We start from the raw sequence: 22,701 nt of genomic DNA, 5'->3' as shown, positions 1-22,701 counted from the left end.
ACTTTCGCTAAGCTTTATGTGTGAGGTTATAATGTAGTTTAGCGCTGTCTACTGAATAAAAAATATATATATATATATATATATATATATATATATATATATATATATATATATATAAATATCAAGTTGTAGTATTGTGAAAGTTTTACTTTAACAGAATATCTAGTACTGCCAGATATGTTAAAGTATTAGCATGATTTAGGCATGTTTTTGTAATGTGTTATCACCTCTGTTTGCTAAAGACTAATGGTCCAAAGATAGAGGGCGTCATATGTTGTACAAATTGTGAAGCTCTTTTAACCATACTTTGAATGCTACCTTTCTTTCAGGCACTGGAAGCAGATCTGCGAAGAGCTGCAGTGCTCTTTTGACCCAACCAGCGCTGAGTTCACCCTGGAGACGATCATATCTCTGGGCCTTGACATGTACACTGACAAGATCAGTGAGCTTTCAGGAGCCGCCAGCAAGGAACTCTCCATAGAACAGGTCTAGTCTCTTCCTTTAGTCTATACTGATGCTCAGTTGGCAGTTTTGCAGCTTCTCCTACCGCCATTCATTCTAACTAGGGTCTCACCCAGGAAATTGGAAAGCAAAGTTGGAAGTTTAGCTGACCGGCACCTTCCACCCTTCCTTCAGGCCTGCTGTTCTTGGGTAGCACTGCCAGCTCATGGAGCAGAAGTGTCTGCTTCTCAACCTTTGTTGACATCAATCTTGCCCCTAGTCCCTCTTTGTTTCCTTACCATGCACCTCAGTACTTGTAGAAGTAATATCAGTGCAGTTTAAGGGCTAGATTTATGCACATAGTAGCATAGTGCAAATTTGCGCTGTTTTTTCTTCATTCAATTTGCACCCGCAATCTGCATGTAATTAGCAGCTGATTTACTAAAACAGAAGGTTGTTGTGCAATTACAAACTGGCACTGCATTCTGGAGATTCTGTGAGTAAAGGAGAGCCTGAAAGGTGCAGCCATGTGATGGGATTCATTTGAGATAAGCTAGCTCAGAAAAGCAATCAACCTGTCAGATTCCTATATTGGAAATGGAATACTAAAATGTTTGCTTTCTAGTGGTGTTTATCTGTGCCTATTAGAAAATTAATTTTGATGTTACTGATAAAACTATCCTTATACTGTACTTTACAGTAATATTTGTAAACACAGTACACTACCGTATTATTCTTTATACATACTTCCAAGGGATTCAAAAACATAAAAAAGAAAAAAAAATGCATATAAAACTTCTAACACAAATCATGCTGTGTAGAGTGAAAAACATGTATGTATGTATGTATAGATGTTGTCATTACGCTAATTTCTGAAAGGTTCTCCATCTCTGACATATTTAAGCAGTAGAACTTAAAGCTAAGATTCATGGTTTCCTGTCATTAATAATCTAATCTAATGACAATTTATCATTAGGCATGTGGAAATGTCCCCTCATACTCTTTGTGCTTGATATTTAAGGGTCTGGAGGACATTACCAAGACATGGGAGGAAACGTTCCTGGACATAGAGCCTTACAAAGCTGAAGGCCACTATCGGCTAAGGTGAGGAAGCAAGCCTTAAAGGCAGAGATAGGTAGAGGGTTCAAGAAGTTAAAACTGTAACCCAGGCTAAAACGCACTTATGGTCATAGATTTGTCTTCGTTATGTCTCATTTACCTGTATCAATAGATCCCACAGCTTAGTACAATTCAATACTGCCATTGGGCATTCTAGTTTTGTTTTTGTATAATGGAATGTAATGCCTCTATAGCCTGGCTGTATAGTAGAGAGCATAAGTGACGCTGATGCGACAATGATCTGTCTGTTAATAGGCTTGTTGGAGAATTCAGAAAAAGGGAGTGAGTGTGTTTGTTTATCATCAGAAATGCGTCAGCAAAGCAGAGTTAAGCGAGTGACTGGCTGGTGAAAGCAGAATTGCCCAGGCCATCTACTGCATATCAAAATGAATAGAGTCAGACCTCAGGCCCTGGCTAATTAGTAGCCCATGCCAACTGATTTGACAGTGGGGGGAAAGCTACAGTCAGCCACTGGCCCACAGTAAACACAATTAAAAGAGGCAGGGAGGGAGAAAGACACAATGATTCTGATTTCAGATTGTGATGCAATAGGAGAGGAAAGTGAGGACAAGTGAAAGGTACAGTAAATGAAACCTGTATACATACATTCTTTTTCAAATTGTCATTTCACAAGATCAAATTATTGATGCAACCTTTTTCTTTGATTAATTATTTGACTTCATCATGTAAAATCGAATAATGATCATGCATATTAACAGTGCCCTTCTTTAAGTTAAGCTTTACTCCATGATGTTCATAGGGAATATTAGAAATACCTTTCAGTGTTATGCAGCCAAATATGTAACAATAATACAGCTTTAAAAACTGCCACCAAGGTGAATTAAAGCTTTTTTGGCACACAAAACAGAACATATTAATAATATAAATGTATTGAAGAATGTATGCAATGCATTGGATTACATCAAAATGTACAGGTTCATCTACTGACTGATAATTTAAGTGTATACTTCACAGATTTTTTTTTTCTGCTACGAAAATGTGTCACCATTGGAATCCATTTTATGCAATCATCAGCAATTCAAATCTTCCTCCCTGTCTCACCCAGGGGCACAGAGGAGGTTTTCCAGGCCCTGGATGACAACATGGTTATTCTGTCCACAATGAAGGCTTCTCGGTTTGTCAAAGCCTTTGAGCGGGAGGTGGACTGCTGGGAACGGCGGCTGTCACAGGTGCTGGAAGTCATCGAGATGATCCTCACTGTGCAACGTCAGTGGATTTATCTGGAGGTAAGGGAAACACACTCACATACTGTACTATGGTATAGGATTCATTACTATACATGGGTATTCATTGCTTTATGATTGGCATTTCATTATTGTCTGTTAATATTCATAATTTGATGGAGTACACATTATCTTTTGTGAGAGTTTGAGTTTACTACAGTAGACCTGATGATTTATTGTTGGATTCTGGCACAATATACAGTGAGTTCTATTGGTGCACATTTACCACTGTTGGATACAGTACATTGTTGTGTTTCACTGTTACACCTTGAGCACTGGTTAGCAGAGCAGCAGCAGCTTCAGTGTTCTGTCTGTGTTTACACAGGATGCGTTCAGGCACAGTACTAAGTGTAGATCATCTGTGCTTTGACAGTGCTCAGAGCCCAATACAGAATTTTACGCATTTAAAATGGAAGAAAATAGACTTGAAGCATAAAAATAAACTTTGGACTGCATTTACTCACGTAAAATGTAGTAAAGGCGAGCCATTGCAGCGCCAGTGTAGACAGCTGGATTGATTGAAATAGGAGCATATCTGTTCCGTCAGACACGCATGAGATGGACAAAAAATGTGCCTAAAATGCTTCCTGACACACCAATATAACATTATACACATCTGTACTTGTCTGCAACATTGTTGCCAGTCTGCATTCTAAGAAAGGGCATCTGGCTGAAAAGTCCATACATTGATTAAAACATAATTCAGTTTGAGTGCAGTCTTACTGAATGATCTTTCTTATAGCTAGTGGTTTTGTTTTAATCACCACTATAACTTCTTTCCACTACCGTAATGCAATCTTTCTCTGTCACTTTCCATTTTTTTCTCCTCTAGAACATTTTCCAAGGAAAGGACATCAGAGAGCAACTGCCTCTTGAGTGCAAAGAGTTTGAAGAAGTTAGTTCTAGTTGGAAAATAATCATGGGCCGACTCCATAAGGATAACAACGCCTTGCAGGGAACACACCACCCCGGTATGACAACATACAAGTCTTGAGATGTTTTTTCTTCTTGCATTAACAGTTTGTACTGTGATGGATCTACAGCTGTTTTACTTAAAATTTGGAGTGAAGAAAATAAAAAAAAAATAACAACATATGGTTAAAAAATTGGGAAGGATTTAAGTGTGTTAAGAAACAAATCTGTGATTATGACGATGCTTTCATTAAGAAAAAAAAATATAATATAATAGTATATAAATATATATATATATATATTATATTCACTTATTTATATCTGAAAACAATATTCAGAATTAAGTAAAGTCTTCAAACATCCTCTCTCCTCTGTCTTTCAGGCTTGCCTGAAAAGCTGTCAGAGATGAGTGCCAAGCTTGAGGAGATCCAGAAGGCCCTGGACATGTACCTAGAGACCAAGAGGCAGATCTTCCCAAGATTTTACTTCCTGTCGAATGATGATGTGCTGGAGATCCTGGGGCAGTCACAGAACCCAGACGCCATGCAACCTCACCTAAAGAAGTGTTTCGATAACATCAAGAGTCTACGCATTGAAAAGGCAGGCAACAAAAACTGTATCAGAAAATCAATCACAGGCTCACATACACTCAGTGGCCAGTGCTGGATTACTACTGCAAAAGATCAATTTAAGTCCATTTAGTTGAGATTCAGTGAGTAAACATTATACATTAACATGGTGTTTCTTTTCTTTGCTGCAAAATATTCACTCATATACTCTACTCTACTTAATGGGTAGAATGGCAAACAAAATATAGGAAATGCTATTACGCAGGTTATATTTTTTTGTTTTTAGAAATTATTATTATTTTAAATGCTTTAATAGCGTCAATGTGGTCTTACTGAAGGGTAAGTATGCCCTGTGTGTAAGTACGAAATATTAATTAAAAACTACTTTCAAAGTAAATATCAGATCAGTTTGATAAGGATTTGGGGCAAACAATATGATCTAGACAGCCCAAGTAGACACATTGCAAAGATAAATTCTGTCTAAACTTGTCAGTGTCCTGATACAAAAAACAATAAGGTGTGCTCTCCATTGATCTCCATCTCCACCAGACCTGATTTATTGATATCAGGGCACATTATGTGCTGTAGAAACACCTTTTCAAACTGAACCTTGTGCTAAGTGACTGGTATTTCTTAGTTTATCCAAAATTTTAGATGATAGCATTCATCCGCAGAAGCACATCCATTAAATTAAATTAATAAGGCTTACATCAATGAATATACTGAATTCGACCAGTACATATAGAGAGCTGCCACTGTGTATGTATGTCTTCTATAGGCCGGAAAACCAGAAGCCACTGGGATGTTCTCTGCTGATGGGGAGTTTATTCCGTTTAGCCAGACAGTGCAACTGGACAGACCTGTGGAGGTACAGCAGTGATGATTATGATCATGATCATGATCATGATCATGGTGATAAGGGTGTTAAGTTGATACATGTGTAGTCATAAAATACAATACAGAAAGTTATGATGGAGAATGTTAGCACTATTTTGTTTTGTGTGTATGTAGGTTTGGCTGTGTGATGTTGAGAAGGCCATGCGAATTACACTAAAGGATTTTCTGAGCAGCTGCCTTTTAGCTCTGAAGAAGATGACAGCACAGAGAGACAAATGGGTCAAAGATTGGCCAGGGCAGGTACATTTGTCTTTTTCTATTCCCTCTTAAACTGCCCATTGTTGATTTGCATCTTCACCCATCTGACATTCTAATTGATGGTCACTGATGCAGTGACATGCTCTTGACTTACTGTCAACGGTGGTCATAACAAAATATGCTGCAATTTAGCAATGCAAATTGATATACCAATTTGAAAATCAGTTTGTCATAGCAATTATTTTTGCTCTATTACAAATCCCAATTCCTGCTGAACTCAAAATTACCCCTCTTCATTCCAATGGATTGTATCCAGTCCGTGTCATTGGGTAAAAAAGAAAAGAAAATAATAACAACTGTATTCTTCCTTTTTCAGATGCTCATCACTGCCAGTCAGATCCAGTGGACCACTGATGTCACTAAATCTCTCATTACCAACAAGGAGAGAGCTGATAAGTCCTCCCTTAAGTCCATGAAGAAGAAACAGGTTTCATTTACTTTTTGCTGCTTAACTAAACTTTTCTGGAACTTGGGGCGCCCTGGTACTGTAGCTCACTGGGTTGAGTGTGCGCCCCATATACTAAAGGGCCATCCACACCAACAACGATAACTATAACTATAACGATGTGAGCATCCACACCAAGAACGAGAACGTTCTGCAATCAGTGGCGTCAAGCACGCACTGCACGCTCCAGCTGATGATAATAGCCTACGTAATAAAGTGTAAGATTACAGGAATGTCTAGTGATATCCTACTTATGCGTGAATTCAGGTAGGCTTACATTTGTGAACCAAAAAACTCTTAACGGCCGTCCCTGGGGCGCCGAGATCGCTCCCTTCTCCAGGAAACAGCGGCGCACAGAGCTACAGAGAGCCAGGGATCAGAGCAGATCTTTGCAGAGCACCAAAACAAAACATCTACACAGATCAGACTAGTGTTAATGTCGTCAGAGGAAACAAGACTAAATATGTTCGTCAACGACCTTTTTTTCCATGACTGAGAGACGATGACGAGACTGCACCAATGTCCAAAAACTCTGACTAAGACTAAATTAAGATGCATTATTGTTGACGAAAAAAGACGAGACTAAAATGTTTTGCATAAAATAAAAACTAAGATAAAATCTCTCTTCATTTTCGTCTACAATCGTCTCTACTTTTTCATCAGGAGATAGAATTAGTGCAGTGCCCGTTCCAAACAGGCAAATTGCTTGGTTCCCAGTATTTTTTTTCCCCCACAACTCTATCTAATTAAGCGCGGTTCAATCAGGCGCGGCTCGGCTGCGGCTCACCTAGAGATTCGGCATGTCCCCTTTTTTTCATCTAGCCGTCACACATCCAGGTAGCGATGTGGCCCGGGCGGGGGAGGAGACAGGCTTAGCCTGCTGGTGAAGCCGCTCTTAAACAGCTTAACAGCTTGCAAAACGGCCGGAGAATAGTGATGGGACAACCGACTCTTTTACGCGAGTCAGTTTAACCGGACGGTCGTTGGTTGGCCTACCGAGTTAATAGATTTGGTCACCGGTTCTAACTACCATGTTGCAACATTCACTTCTAACATTTAACTTAACATAACTACCAAGATAACATTACGTGTATTTGTATGTGATATAATACTTTCCCCTTGGTAATGTAGCCTATGAATTTCCATGAACACAATTCTAAAATGCACAAGACATAAAGGCTTCTGGGATCGGTTGATATCTCAAACTTGCCGAGAACCTAGACATTTAACCAATATTTGAGATGTGTGAAACACTATTTGACTGAAATGGTTATCAGAAATAATCTCAGAAATAATTTATTTAAAAAAAGACTAAAATGTTTTGACTAAAACTTGACTAAGATACCTTGAGTTCTCTTTTGACTAAAACTAGACTAAAATGATGAGACTTTTAGTCGACTAAAACTTGACTAACAAAAAAACATATGTGAATGACTAAATATGACTAAAACTAACAAGGACATTTGGCACAAGACTAAGACTAAATTAAAAATAGGGGACAAAATTAACACTAGATCTGACACCCACCCACCCGCTCTCATCCCCGGCTCTGCTAATGTTTAGAAATACAAAAATACACAGAGCTAAAAGATCGTAGCCCCACAGAGTGGGAAGTCACGTCACGCCACTAACCACCTGTGTTAAACAAATCTCTCAGCAGTGTCATCTGCCATGTTATGTTGTAAATTCAGATGGATTTTAATTGACTGTCGGTGTATTTATTGTTCATCAAATTGCTCTTCAAGTGATCCCAACGTTATCGTTCACCACTAGTAGTGGCGTGGACTCCACCATCCACTGGAGTTAGAACAATTTTTAAAACTATATATTTATAGTTGTCATTATCGTTCTTGGTGTGGACGGCCCTTAAGGCTCAGTCCTTATTGCAGTGGCCTGTGTTTGAGTCCGACCCATGGCCCTTTGCTGCATGTCGTTCCCCCTCTCTCTCCCCCCTTTCCTGTCCTCAGCTATTAATTAAAGGCAAAAAAAGCCCGGGCGACCGGATAGCTCGGTTAGTGGAGCGGGCACCCATATGTAGAGGTTTACTCCTCAACTAACTGTGATGATTTGTTAACTTACCGGTATGTTTCCATACAGTAAGCTAAACACTCTATATGTACAGTATATATCTGATAAAGGTAGTTTGATGTATGTTAAAATCAGTGTATCAGCCTTTTCAGTAGCATGGATAGCCAACATGATCATCTTAAGAATTAAAAAGCTTCCAATAAACTCTTGAGCCTTTGCTATCACTCTCTTTGTTTAGGTCTCCATGCTTCAATGCTATTCAGAGATCATCCGTGGCAACCTGTCCAAAGTCCTACGTCTGAAGATTGTTGCGCTGGTCACAGTGGAGGTTCATGCTCGGGATGTCATTGATAAGCTGGCCAAGACAGGCTGCAGTGATGTCAATGCATTCGAGTGGCTCTGCCAGCTGCGACTATACTGGGAGAAGGTATGCTCTGAGAGATGCAAGTCCTGTAAGAACAACAGACAGATCATTGACACGTTCTTGAATTTTCAGGTTATAGGGTAAATTGGTCCAAGTCAGAAGCATTAACTTTAACAGCTCAGTGCCCCGTAACAGCCGCAACGGGGCACTTCAGGTGCATTTCAGTGGCCAAAGCAAGGTATCATATATCTGGGTATCTTATTCCCTCCCCAGTTAAAAGACCTAGTTAAAGTTAATTTGGATCCATTATTGAATAAAATCTCTTGTGATGGTAATAGATGGGCGACTCTCAATCTCTCAATTAGCAGGGACGGTCAGTGTTTTAAAAATGGTTTGTGTTCCCAAGCTGAACTACCTTATCCAATCTCTTTCTCTGGAGGATCCCCTGTCATATTTTAAATGGTTTGACAGGATAACAAAGACATTTATATGAAATGGTAGAAAACCCGGCTACATTTTTATAAATTACAAAGACGAGACGGTTTGGGTCTACCAAAGATGTTGTATTATTACTATGCTTTTAACTTAGGCATCTGGCCCACTGGTCACCTCCTCCTGGGGCCCATTATCGCCCTTACAAAGCCTGTTTGTTAAACTGTATGGTGAGGCAAAAACACATCCGATAATCTCTGACTTAAATGTCGTTTGGACAAAAGTGGCCCGACTGTTTGAACTGGATCCATATCTAAATACTTCATCAAGTGTTTGGCAAAATCAAAAGTTAAGTATTGGTAGATCTTCTCTTTTTTGGAGGGATTGGTTGGAAAAGAGAATTGTCACACTGGGGGGGGGGGTCTGTATCTCGGTAGTATATTGAAATCCTTTGAGGATGTTGTACAGCAATTTGGAAGGTCTCAATTTTTTGATACTTGCACCTTCACCATCTGTTAGAGGGGATTTTTGGATCCAGTTCTTCAGCCCCGAAGGCACCAGAGTGTTTAGATAAGGTGTTGTTGTGATGTGAGGGTGCGCCTCATTCAGTTCAAGATTATGCATTGCTTCTATTGGCCTCTCTCTAGATTGTTGGTCTAAAAGATACATCAAATTGTTGGAAGTGAGGTCAGAAATTTTGGACTGGGATACATGATAATGTCGGATTGCAGGGATCCAGGTTCCATTCAGCCCACGATTATTTGTTGTGGGAGATGGGTCAATCCGAAGCGGATGGATAAGCACATAAGAAGCTCGGTCCAAACTAGTTTAATGATAGCCAGACCGTTATTTTTAAGAGGATGGAAGAAGGAAGGGCTGCTGTCAATCCAGGAGAGGGCTTGTGAGATGGCTAGGGTGGCGGTCGTTTTAAACATTGGATGTCTGTACCTGAAAATAGGGACAGTACCTGAGGTTTCTGGAGGGCTCCTAGGAAGCTTTGTGCTGGGGAGAGACATGTATGATGGGCTTATGGTGTTTGTCATTTATACATATGTTTATTTGGTTTATTGTCTATTTTGTCATTATTTTGTTGTATCTTCTTGAATATTGTAGTTAGTGTCATCTCTTCTTGATTTTTATTTTGGGTGGGTGGTGATTACAAAGGGGTGGGGGATATGTTCATGTTGCAAATTGTATGATTTGTATGTTTAAAAAATAAATAAACTGTTAATCACAAAAAAAGAACAGACAGGATACAGTATGAAAAGAGAGAGAGAGCATGAAAAAAGAAGAGCACATAAGATAACCTTTATCAAGCCATTTCAGCAACATTTTTAGTGTCTGTTTTTAGTATCTTTTGCGTGTGGTTTGTTTAATCGGGGTGGTGTAATCCCTGCAGAGAGAATACACCTTTTTACATCTTACTCTCTCCACTCAGTTTGCTGACCTGTCAAATGGCACAAGAGATCAGTTTTGCTGAGATGAATTGGAAATATACAAAAAAAACGCATCCACTAAACTTGTCCATTTCCTGGTTGGTTGTTTTCTCCCAATAGGATGTGAATGATTGTATAATCCGACAGACCAATACACGTTTCAAGTATGGCTATGAGTACCTGGGCAACTCTGGACGGCTCGTAATCACTCCACTTACTGACAGGTAGCATTCAAGTATTCAGTCATTTAGTGCACCAACCAACAAATGCATCAGCACATCAATCAATCTGTCGCATGTCAGTTAATTTATTAATTAGTAAATGATCAAAATGTTTTATACTTTTGATATCCATATATATTGATTCCCCCATTCTGGAGGACAGATTTGCATTAGCATTGTTACTGCAGTATAATCATTATATTACACCTTGGCTCTTTGTTCATTCACAGATACAATTATTAGTGGCAAATATTATGTTAATGGTGGGTAGATTAATAATTGAAATACAGGATGTATTACTTAACATTGGAGACCATATCACATACTTATTTTTAAGGTACAGCTTGAAATGCTAATAAACACACTGTATTTCCATTTTGTTTTCATTGCCTTTTCTTTTAAGGTTTCAATATATGTTTAATTAACTTGTTTAATATTGTTTTAATACCATGAATATTATAACTATATTTGCTTTTATGAATTTTTTTTTCTACATTGATACTCTATAGAGTAAATATCTGTCTGTAAATGTTTGACTCTGTCCAGATGTTACATGACCCTGACCACAGCACTCTATCTCCATCGGGGGGGCTCTCCTAAAGGCCCAGCTGGTACTGGGAAGACAGAGACAACTAAAGACTTAGGCAAAGCTCTAGGAATGTACGTCATCGTAGTCAACTGCTCTGAAGGACTAGACTACAAATCCATGGGACGCATGTACTCTGGCCTGGCACAGGTAGGAAAAAGCTAGAAGATAAGAAATGATTTTTAACTAGTTATCTATTTTCATGCTAGAAAAACTGGGTAAAACACTAAAACTGGGTAAGTAGTTAGTAGGTTGCTCTCTCTATTTGTGTGTGTTGACCAGTGATGAAAGAAGTACTCAGATCTTTTACTTATAAGCAAAAGTAGCAACACCACAGTGTAAAAATACTGTTAGTTTTAGCAAGTATAAACATCAAAATATATTTAAAATACCAAAAGAAAAAGTACTCATGCAGTATGCTACTTTATGTACTGACGGGTAGCTTAATCAATAATAAAACATGCCCATAATAAAATTTAAGTAACTAGTAACAAATGTCAAATAAATGGTGTGGTCAACAGGTCTGTGTGTTCAAAGACATGGCAAAATTATTTATTATTTAGTTGGGGGGAAAAAATAGACTAGGCAAAACTTTTGGTCTAAAATTGCATGTGTTTTTTTCATTAGGAGTGGATTTTCTTTTACTATGTGATTTGTATGTATTTTCTTATGTTTATTCTGAACAGACAGGAGCATGGGGGTGCTTCGATGAGTTCAACCGAATCAACATCGAGGTGTTGTCGGTAGTGGCCCAGCAGATCCTCTTAATCCTGTCCGCCCTCGCAGCTGGACAATCCAAATTCCATTTTGACGGACAGCACATACGCCTGGTCTGGTCATGTGGCATCTTTATCACCATGAATCCCGGTAGGTCAACACAAATGTGCAAATGCATACACTGCATTTTATGCTGATTATGTTGCACAAGTTGTTTGAGATATTTTCAGGGGATGTTTAGAAAAAAAGAAATTCTGTCATGAAAACCTGTCATAAATGCCTCTCTGTATTTTTTCGAAGGTTACGCTGGTCGTACTGAGCTTCCAGACAACCTCAAGTCCATGTTTAGACCTATCTCCATGGTGGTGCCAGACTCTACTCTAATCGCTGAGATCATACTGTTTGGAGAGGGCTTCAACAACTGCAAGGTACTACCACCCAAGGACATGGTATACTGGTAGTTTGTGGGGGGGGAAACTTAAAAAGAACAGATGAAAGAAGAAAACAGTAAGGTTTGTCGCAGGCTCAAATGTACTCCCTAACGGACGCGTACACGGACAGCTGCGGACACCACGGATGCATAGAAGTTCTGTTTATTCTATCCACTTGGAGGATGCATTCCACGCATGCACAATAGATCACTACACTACTACTAGTAGTGGAGTGGCTGCGTAGGCTTGACAAGAAATTGGGCTTTAGTCTTAGGTTTAAAGACTTAAGTGCGTTCTTAGTTAAAGACAGTAAACATTTTCTGCTACAGGTGATACAGAATTATTATCTTTTATGATTTACAGTTTTTATATCGATCTATAACTAAATACAAAACGTACAACTCACACCATGGACATATCCCCTACCCCTTGAATCCCCCCACTCATCATCACCACTTAAGACAAGATGAAATAATAACCATAATATTAAATATAAAATAATAACAAAATAGACAGCTGTAAAGCAAATAAACATATTATATATAACAATACGCACATAGTATACGCCTCTCCACAGTACACGGCTTCTTCAGTGCCCTCCAGAAAGCTTAAATACTTTCCACATTTTCTAGTATAGATATTCAATCTTGCAAACCGTTTTTAGGACTTTTTCTCAAACGCTGCCACTCTAGCCATCTTACAGTATTATCATCTTAAAAATAAACTGAATTGTAGATTCAGGTATAGGTACAGGTTTGTTACTTTTTTGCTGCTATATATCAAACAGTATATGCTCTTAAAATGGGTCACCTGTATGCTCTCTATGCGCTTACAGGCATACAAATATCCTGTTTGTGTTTGTATAGTGGATGTATCCGTTTAATGAATTCCGTCTGGTATTTTTACCCTGTACACAGTTCTGAATATGCACTGATTTCTAAAGTAAATCATGTTGAATCATCACAGCTTTAATTAAAACATTTCAGCTTCTTTTTATGTGAAGAGTTGAGGCAATCAGCAGATGAGATTGAGTTATTCTAACTAATAGAGATGCAATATCATCAAATCAATCTGATGGATTCAATTAGAAATACAGTGCTTGCCTTGTCATCAAAGTTACAGACTTACAGAGTTTTTTTATCAGAGTTTTTTTTTATCAAAGTTTTTAATGGAGAATTGTTCTTATTGCACTGTACGTGACATGTAAAGTAATCTAGTTGGGAAATGTGAGTGACTGGAAATCAGTGGTGGGTGTTGATCCATCTGTTTCCTCACTGATTTCAAGCTGTTTTAAGCAGTGCTGTTCTGGGATCAATGTTGGAATGGAGTTTGGTGCAAGGCCAAGGTGTGAGAGCATCATTGTGTGTGTATGTGTTTGTGTGTGTGTGGGGGGGGGACCAGAGCTGAAGCTAATGTGACTCACCAGGGAGCTCTTATAGCTTCACTTCGCTACCTAATCTATGTGAGTGTTTATTGTGAGGGGGATGACAGAGTTGGTGTGCATTAGTGTGCACGCTGTGTGCTTGCTATTGAGTGATAAGAAAACGCGATGGTGGTATATGTGCTTCCTAATCTGTTTGTGTTTAAGAAGATCTTGCTCTCAAACATCATGAAGTTTTATTTTGCTCTTTGGAGACTTCAGCAAAATCCACAGACACATACACAAACACCTAGTAGGTGGAATGGTTTTATTGCCATGTTTTTTTTTGGTGCAATGCAAGCTGGTTGAACAGATGTATCGTGTAACGTGTCTTTGATTTCCACTGAGGCAGGGAATGGGAAGTGATGGATTTATGTTCAATGATATGCTTTACTGGCACATTGCTAAGTCACCCTGGCTCATCTCTGGAAATACTGCAAATTTAAGATGACATTTACCATTCTCCCTCTGTCCTTCTCCTCCTTTTGTTTCTTCCTTTTCTGTTTGTCTTTGTAACTCTATGTCACTCTACCTCTTTCTCTGTCTTTGTCCTCATAGCTCCTGGCTAAGAAGGTCTTTACCCTGTACTCCCTGGCAGTGCAGCAGCTGTCTAAACAGGACCACTATGATTTTGGCCTACGTGCTCTCACCTCCTTGCTTCGCTATGCTGGAAAGAAGCGGCGTGTTTGCACCAACGTTCCTGATGAAGAAGTAGGTCTCTCTTGCTCTCTCGCTCATGTGAAACAAACCAATCTACTAGTATTTACTACTTGGTTTTACTTGCTTTAATAATTCCTCCTGTTGTACAGGCCACTAAGAGATCCCTTCCTAATCCACTTTCAGTGTAAGTGATGGGGGACAAAATCCACAGTCCTCATTCTGTACAAAAATCCATTCACAGGTGTATATGAAGTTAGCGTAAGGCTTCAGCAGTCTGAGTTAGTCAAATCAAGTGGGTCTCCCAGAAGTTACTGCACCTCCACTGCACCTCAACAAGGAAACACTGTCTGTGGAAACACAAAGAAGGAATTTCATACTAAACACACTATTTTGCATGTGATTAACAGGCGGTTGCTATGACTGCATGAGCTTGAATGTGAACCCAAGCTGTGCTATCATCTCTCTTTTTGGCAAATCATAGAAGAACCAGCACATATTTACTGAATTAACTACTGGCCTTTCCTTTCAAATAAAATAAATGTTTCAATAGGAAATATACTTAAATTTCTCTTTGTATCTTTGTCCTCAGGTCCTGCTAATGGCTATGAAGGACATGAACATTGCTAAGCTGGCCTCCACTGACGTGCCACTGTTCAATGGGATCACCCAGGACTTGTTCCCTGCTGTGGAATCACCCATTATAGACTATGGCAAGGTAAGTCATCAATCGAGATAAGCATTCCATTCAAGAGACTTAGTGTTTTGTTATGTTTGCTCTGACTGTATGACAGTGTCATAAAAAGTTTATTTTCTCTCTGTTCATCAATTCAACTATAGTTAATTTGCCCCAGAGGTTGTCCTGAGAGCTGTTATATATCAATACTATAATATTAATTATAGCATCGATATATACAGTAACAGCTCTTACTAAAACTGAAGCTCTAATGCTAAGCAGTTAGACAACAATAAGATGCCACTGCTGTCTCTGCATCTGCTGTGTAACTTTGTCTCTCTGTCTCGCTATGTGGCTGTCTCTTTAACTTTGGTGGAAAGGACAAACAAATGAGGAATTTAATTATACAGACACAAACAACACAGCACACAGATGGAGGCTAAAAGCAGCTTTAATGTTGCATTTTCCATGTCTGCCATGTCCCTTGTATGTTAAAACTATGAAAAATAGAGTCTTTTGGAAAATAAAGAGATAGATAGATGGGATAGTGTCTTAGTCTTGTTCAGTCTTCCCTTCCCTGTGTATGTATGTTTTTGCATGCTCTCATCACAGCACTGGAGTATGTTGGAGAGCACGTGTTTATATGTGGATGAGTATGTCTTAATGCATGTTTGCCCTGTGTCTGTGCATGTGTGTGCATATATAGATAAACACCCAAAATGGACAAATTTAATTAAACTTCACCCTGGTACATTATGGTCATTATATCTTAATTTTCTGTATATTTACAATATCACTCAGGGTATCAGCATCACTGACTATCTGTCTATTTTCTTCTGTCATTTTGTTGCAGTTGAAGGAGGCTATAGAGGCGGAGCTTCGTCAGAGCGGTTTGCAGGTGACTCCTTTTACAATAACCAAAGTCATCCAACTTTATGAGACCAAAAACTCTCGACACTCATCTATGCTGGTGGGAAAGACAGGCAGCGCTAAGAGTGTTACCTGGAGGACTCTGCAGAATGCCCTCACTTCCCTTTACCAAAAGGGAGTGCCTGGCTTCCAGCTGGTCCAGGTGGGTGTGGATGGAAAAGAATACACTATCAAAAGGAATGTTCTTGGGTCACAAAAGGGGCTCTAGTTTATCTCTTCTAGTCAAACAGCCATTCATAATTGTAATCATGTTTTCTTTTTTCTTCTCTTTCTGCCCTTTTCATCTCACTTTCTTCCTACTTATCTCTTGCTTACTTTTTCTCTAGCTCTTTGCATATCTATTTCTTGTGCCTCTCCTCATGCCAGCCTTACCTCTCCCTGGTTCTCATTATCCATCTCTCATTCCTCTCAATTGCCTGTCTCCACTGAGATACTGTACCTTGTTGCACCCATATGTTCATCCAAACACATATACTCATCTGACAGTGACTGGTGACATCACTTCATATATGTATTTGTTTCTGTTTGTTTTCTTCCACTAAGTCAGTGGTTCCCAAACTGGGGGGCGCACCCCCTAGGGGGAAACATCTGATTGTTGCGCACCTCTCTCTCTCTCTCTCTCTCTCTCTCTCTCTCTCTCTCTCTCTCTCTCTCAATTTAATTTTCAATTAAAAGGGGCTTTATTCGCATGAAAGTTTCAATACCAATGTTGCCAAAGCATCAAAATACAATTTGTCCAAATATTCAGACAGAACACAATAAACAGTAATATCACCATTAGTGTGTGTGTGTGTGTGTGTATGTGTGTGTGTGTGTGTGTGTGTGGTTGCACTTTTGTTATAGTGTGATTTTGTTGCTAAGTAGATAAAAGATAGGTAAAGTTTAAGTTTACCTAATAGTTATAATAAAGGTTTAACTAATAAATACGCCACTCTCTCTCTCTCTCTCTCTCTCTCTCTCTCTCTCTCTCTCTAACTACAAAAGGGAGGCCCTGCAGAAAAAGTAATGCATAATAAAGTACAAATCGTTTCAATTGTTAAAAAATTCTGTGAAGGTTCTCAGTCATCCAGATCATAGTATCAAAGGAAGGTTAAATTTAAGGGCAACTGGACTTGGTTAAGGTTCAAAGTTTACTAAAATGTATTTACTGTATATGTTTGTGAATTCCTTACCTTAATAAGAAGAAAAAAATTATACATTTGGCAAAAGGATGCACATGTTCCATGAAAAGCTACTGTTTTAATATGTCTCATCATTTTAAGCTTTGTAGCTGACTGACAGTCTTCAGTAAGTATGATCTGCCATTATTATTCACTTTTTGTGTATCCCTTTGGTCCCTGTGGTACAAAGGATTATCCTCTGAACCCCAAGGCAATGAGTCTGGGAGAGCTGTATGGAGAAAATGACCTCTCCACCAACGAGTGGACTGATGGAGTGCTGTCTTCCCTCATGAGATCAGCCTGCGCAGGTGCTGACACTGAAAACACACATTCCTGTTCATACTACATCTTTTATGTGGTTTTATTTGAGCATGTTGATACACATACACATACTTGGGTACATACAGTACATCCATAAATAAATATATATATATATATATATATATATATATATATATATATATATATAGTTATATATAGTTTTCTTTAAACATTTGTAGAATAACAATAATAATTCATTCTTTCTAATTGTAGTGTGTGTAAGGTCACTAAGCCGCATCTTTGTAGTGGGGACTTCTTTCTTTTTCTAGTGCATGAGAAGCTGTTTCTTTGAAATGATAAGACTATAGGATAGGAAACATTTCTGGGTGTTGCTTAAATTTATAACATCATCTGATATTTCTAGAATAATAATAAGTGGTTCTGGTACTAGCTGGATTTGAAGTATTTTAGATATAACTTGAAAATAATAATCCAGTAGATCTTAACTTTGGGATATAGAGCGGAATTGTGGAGTAGTGTTTTTTTTTTGTTTTTTGTGAATCGTGCTTCCATTATTCCTATTTTCTGAGTCTAATATTCTCTAATATTATCTTGTGGAGTATTCTTCAATGCACAATTATTTTTTTATTATCCGAATTTCCTTTAAAGCAGTAATACTAAACATTGAAAAATGTATTGTGAAAAGGAGCATCTTTAGCATCTTAACCATGAAACGAAGCTTATTTGGCACTATTTCACTATGCATACTACTGCTTTGGGAAGATGAAGTCATGGAGTACAGGGTAGCTGTATGTTAAAGTGAATGTCCTTGAGTGCATCATACCTAAGGTTTTACTCAATTACTGTGCAAACAGATATGGGATTTCACGTATCATGATGGCACTAGACACTCAGGCCTCTTTTGCCATCATTAATTTGTAACCCTCTTTTTAAATTAGCAATAAATAAACAAGCAACAGTCCAGAGAACAGTTGGACGGCTTATTTTTTTCTTGGCAGGTTTTCTGGCTGGACTTTTTTTTTTATTGATCTATCGAACAACACAAAAATGTTTTACATAGTATTACTTTTCCATGCAATAGACACACTGGTACATGATAACTCTTTTTGTATAGACACTGTTTTTTTGTGGTCAATATTTAACTGTTTTTTAAACCACAAATGCAAGTAAACTGGTAAGCATTAAATAGACATGCTAATTCTACTGTCTTAAAATTGTGAGCAAAATACACATTACAATTTGAACACTGCCACTATATGTATATGTCCTTTCACTTTTTCTATCACACACTGCATCTCCTCTACATTCTTTAGATGAGAAACCAGATGAGAAGTGGATTGTGTTTGACGGGCCTGTTGACACACTGTGGATAGAGAGTATGAACTCTGTTATGGATGACAATAAGGTGCTCACCCTTATCAATGGTGAGAGAATCTCCATGCCTGAACAGGTGAGAAGAGCACTATAATAACAATAAGAATTATTGTGCATGATCAAAAAGTAATTGAAGTTAATTACAGTAACTTGGCTGTTTCTTTGAAATTTATGTCAGCATTCTGTGTCTTGAACATTGAAATTTAACTTTTATATAGCAGTAGTAATACATCACATTAACCCTCTGCCTTCTGTACAAATGTATTTATCTTGTGTGTAAATGTCTGTCTATCTATCTTTCTATCTATCTATCTGTCTGTTCATTCGGTCGGTCTATCTATCTGTTCGTTCGGTCTATCTATCTGTTTGTTCTGTCTGTCTTGTTTATGGCCCCAGATATAAAAAACTAATTACAAATTAAAACCAAATTAGTTACGAAATATTACTGCATCGTAGTCAACCATGTACAGTAAAACAATCAGAACAGAAAAGCCATTCGGAAATTCCTCTGTCATAGGTGTCTCTGCTGTTTGAAGTGGAGAACCTGGCAATGGCCTCTCCAGCTACAGTGTCTCGCTGTGGGATGGTCTACAATGATTACATTGATCTGGGATGGAAGCCTTTTGTCCACTCCTGGCTGGACAAGCGACACAAGGTACAATGCATTCACTCATAATAACTTCTTATCTTTTTTTATGAACACATTTATAAGAGGAACATAAAAAAACCTTTATGAACGACACCCATTTTATTCTCTTATTTTCTGCTACACTTTCACGTTCCATCTCTATCTATTGATCTCTCCATTTCTCCACAGGCTGAAGTAAACCATTTAAAGTGTTTGTTTGAGAAATACATAGAGAGCACACTGAACTTTAAGAACAGAAACTGTAAGGAGCTGATTCCCATCACTGAGCTTAATGGAGTAACGTCTCTCTGCCACCTCTATGACTCCCTGGCCACATCCAGCAATGGGGTATGACAAGTAGATTGCAATCTGTAACCTCCACTGCATATTGTAATCCCTCACATTGACAACCATTTTGCAACACACCTTAAATCTTGGTCCTTAATGGCATTTGGTTTAACTGACTTAAGACGTGTGATTGAAATTAAGCCATACATTATTAAAACATTAATAAGTAAATCCCAAAACTGTGCGGATGGATGGATGAATGAATGAATGAATGAATTTATTTCAGACATATCAAAAATAAACCAAACAAAACATCACACAAAAAAAACAACATAGACATGTCTGAAAAGGAGTAGGAAGAAGTATACACTTATTTAATCCTACCCCTTTCCCATAACTCAGTAAATTATTATTATTTCATTTAACACGTATTTATATCTTACTCACAATTATCTTATGATATATAGCCTATATATATACTATACATACATACACACACATACATACATACATACATATACACATACAGATACACACACACACACACATAATCATACATATACGTCAATGAACACATATATTGCAGCTGTTATCCAAGCATCCCCAGTGTGAAACACAATGTTATTTTCTCCCTTTTCTAAGGTGAATACTTCTGACACAGAAAACCTGGGTAGGATGGTGGAGCTCTGGTTCATCTTCAGCCTTATCTGGTCCATCTGTGCCTCTGTTGATGATGATGGACGCAAGAGGATGGACAACTTCCTACGGGAGATGGAAGGCACCTTCCCTATCAAGGTCCTCTGTAGAGCATAATATTTGTTTACACACTTACAAAGTCAGCCAAATGACACTCTCTCTTTTCACTAGTCTGCTTGTTTGACCAGTGTTAAATGAACTGTAGGTTGGAACTGCTGTGGCTAAGTAATACTTTGCAAAAAAATAAAAATAAAACAAGTAGAGCTTCCAGAACTACTTAGGTTTGAGTAGCTTTGGCAGGCTGGGGGTCTATTATGATACTGAAAGACAGTTGAAAAATGTTTTTATTCTGCGTATCCATAACCAAATGTAGCTTGACACCATGAGAGTTTTGAAAGCAGGTCCCATTTTTGTGCCAAATTGTACCCTAAGAAAAATACAATAGCCTGTTTTTCTACAATCATTACACTAATCATTTACACTATATCAATATGATGTTTAAATGGTTTTACAATTCCAAGCCTTATTTGATTAATGTAAGCATTTTAAATGCACCATAGACAAAATACTAATGAAATGTATTACTGTACACTCCAACTTTCCATCAGCAAACTGAATAAGTCTGTTTTAGCAGGCATCAACATTCGCTGAACCTTTGATGTAAATTCTTTCAGGACACGGTTTATGAGTACTATGTGGACACCAAGAACAGAACCTGGGCTTTTTTTGAAGATAAGCTGCCAAAGGACTGGCATTACAATGCCAAGTAAGTAACCAGGAGGTCCTACTGTATATATCTGACACCAGCTGTTGTACGCATATATTTGTGTAATTTGTATCCATTACATTCTTTGCTAATCCAGTTTTTTAAAACTTAATAAATGCTAGATGGTATAACCAACCGCTAACATATATCAACCAACTCCAATACATCTATATATCCCTTCCTCCTGCAGTGCTCCATTCTATAAGATTATGGTTCCGACAGTGGACACAGTTCGCTACAACTTCCTGGTTAAGGCTTTGGTGTTGGGTCAGTACCCAGTGCTGCTCACTGGGCCAGTAAGCACTGGTAAAACCTCAGTGGTCCAGAGCATCTTGCAGGGCTTGGATAACAAGTGGACTAGCCTCACTGTCAACATGTCTTCACAGGTTGGTGCCTTTGCATGGTCTGTGTGTCAGTGTATGCCATGATCTTGTTATTCTATTTGTGTAAAAAAAAAAAAAAAGGTTAGGGTTACATGCGTCCCATGTACAGAAGCTCAGTCCTTGCCGCAGCGGCCACAGGTCCAGTTTCGACCTACAGCCCTTTGCTGCATGTCATTCCCCCTCTCTTTCCCCCTTTCCGTTCTTCGGCTGTCCTATGTAATAAAGTCCTAAAATGCAAAACAAGTGATTTTGTAACAGGCATGGAGTAAGTGGTTTAATTAGGTCTTTAAACTTTTATTTGTCCCTCTTTATTTACATGTGTGTCTGCCCTCTTGTCTTTACATGAAGCTTAGGGTTATAATTGGAAAAGTTCAGGTTTGTCATCCTCTGTCAGACATTTCTAGCACTTGGCTTGGTCTCATTAAAGACAAAGATGTGATATAACTACCATGATCTACGTATATTTTGAATGTCCACTAGGCTGCAACACACATGCTGTAATAAATTATGATCTATAGATGCCACCAATACATATGCACACATTATTATTAATGTACTAGCCAAATTCCATAGTTCCACCCACAATACACTCATCACCAGCAAGAGGTTTCATGATTTTAATATCACTGGGTAAGTGTACAGATTTTCTTCCCTACATTGTCTCAGTCACATAAGGGATAAACAGATATCCAGATGTTGCCATTTCAAGCAAACAAGCCACAGTACTGTCTAATTTGGTTGATAAGCTGAAATCACCTTCACAAATACACAATTGTACGCACATTCACACACTTTTTTCACAATTAACTGTTTGACATATTTTCTCAGTTTTGCTTTCATTGCTGAATTTTATTGTCACATGGTTAATGTTGTTTCATAACACAAGGTACACGATATAACTAACCATTCCATCTTTTCTGTGTCTTTGTCTCTCTCTCTGTGTATCTGTCACTGTCCAGACTACCTCTAATAACATCCAGGCCATCGTGGAGAGCCGCATAGAGAAGAGAACCAAAGGCGTGTTTGTGCCTGCAGGTGGGAAGCGCCTGCTGTGTTTCCTGGACAACCTCAACATGCCAGCCCATGACCTCTTTGGCTCCCAGCCACCACTGGAATTGCTGCGACTCTGGATCGACTATGGCTTCTGGTATGACCGCCAGAAACAGACCCTAAAGTTTGTCAAGGTGAGAAATGGCAATTGATGGGGGCAGGAGTGAGGTCTGCTGGTGTGTGAGATGAATATATTATATTTTTTCTGCCTTCTTAGTCCCTCCTCCATAATCTCCAGGGAGGTTACATTTTCGGTTTGGCATGGGCCAAGAAAGAACCCATTAAATGTTC

The 22,701-nt window shown here is 38.5% G+C and overlaps 1 protein-coding gene across 2 annotated transcripts in view; it reads left to right on the top strand.

Annotated features, from left to right (window-relative positions):
• Positions 1–22,701, top strand: part of dnah2 (dynein, axonemal, heavy chain 2) — a 76,415-nt gene that overhangs the window by 19,649 nt on the left and 34,065 nt on the right. For both annotated transcript variants that reach the window (XM_031288457.2, XM_031288456.2), the window contains exons 27-50: positions 330–486; positions 1,463–1,545; positions 2,627–2,807; positions 3,637–3,775; positions 4,099–4,316; positions 5,064–5,153; positions 5,297–5,422; positions 5,757–5,867; positions 8,152–8,340; positions 10,266–10,369; positions 10,913–11,102; positions 11,639–11,819; positions 11,970–12,097; positions 14,079–14,231; positions 14,770–14,895; positions 15,707–15,925; positions 17,134–17,251; positions 18,539–18,675; positions 19,117–19,254; positions 19,417–19,575; positions 20,158–20,310; positions 20,886–20,977; positions 21,168–21,363; positions 22,320–22,544. In XM_031288457.2, coding sequence (XP_031144317.1) covers positions 330–486; positions 1,463–1,545; positions 2,627–2,807; positions 3,637–3,775; positions 4,099–4,316; positions 5,064–5,153; positions 5,297–5,422; positions 5,757–5,867; positions 8,152–8,340; positions 10,266–10,369; positions 10,913–11,102; positions 11,639–11,819; positions 11,970–12,097; positions 14,079–14,231; positions 14,770–14,895; positions 15,707–15,925; positions 17,134–17,251; positions 18,539–18,675; positions 19,117–19,254; positions 19,417–19,575; positions 20,158–20,310; positions 20,886–20,977; positions 21,168–21,363; positions 22,320–22,544 — 3,613 coding nt within the window. The remainder of the gene's footprint in view (positions 1–329; positions 487–1,462; positions 1,546–2,626; positions 2,808–3,636; positions 3,776–4,098; positions 4,317–5,063; positions 5,154–5,296; positions 5,423–5,756; positions 5,868–8,151; positions 8,341–10,265; positions 10,370–10,912; positions 11,103–11,638; positions 11,820–11,969; positions 12,098–14,078; positions 14,232–14,769; positions 14,896–15,706; positions 15,926–17,133; positions 17,252–18,538; positions 18,676–19,116; positions 19,255–19,416; positions 19,576–20,157; positions 20,311–20,885; positions 20,978–21,167; positions 21,364–22,319; positions 22,545–22,701) is intronic.

This window comes from Sander lucioperca, chromosome 9 (assembly GCF_008315115.2).
Source record: "Sander lucioperca isolate FBNREF2018 chromosome 9, SLUC_FBN_1.2, whole genome shotgun sequence".
Taxonomy (NCBI): domain Eukaryota; kingdom Metazoa; phylum Chordata; class Actinopteri; order Perciformes; family Percidae; genus Sander; species Sander lucioperca.
Note: the sequence above shows the minus strand (reverse complement) of the source record. Positions and strands in the feature narration are given on the sequence as shown.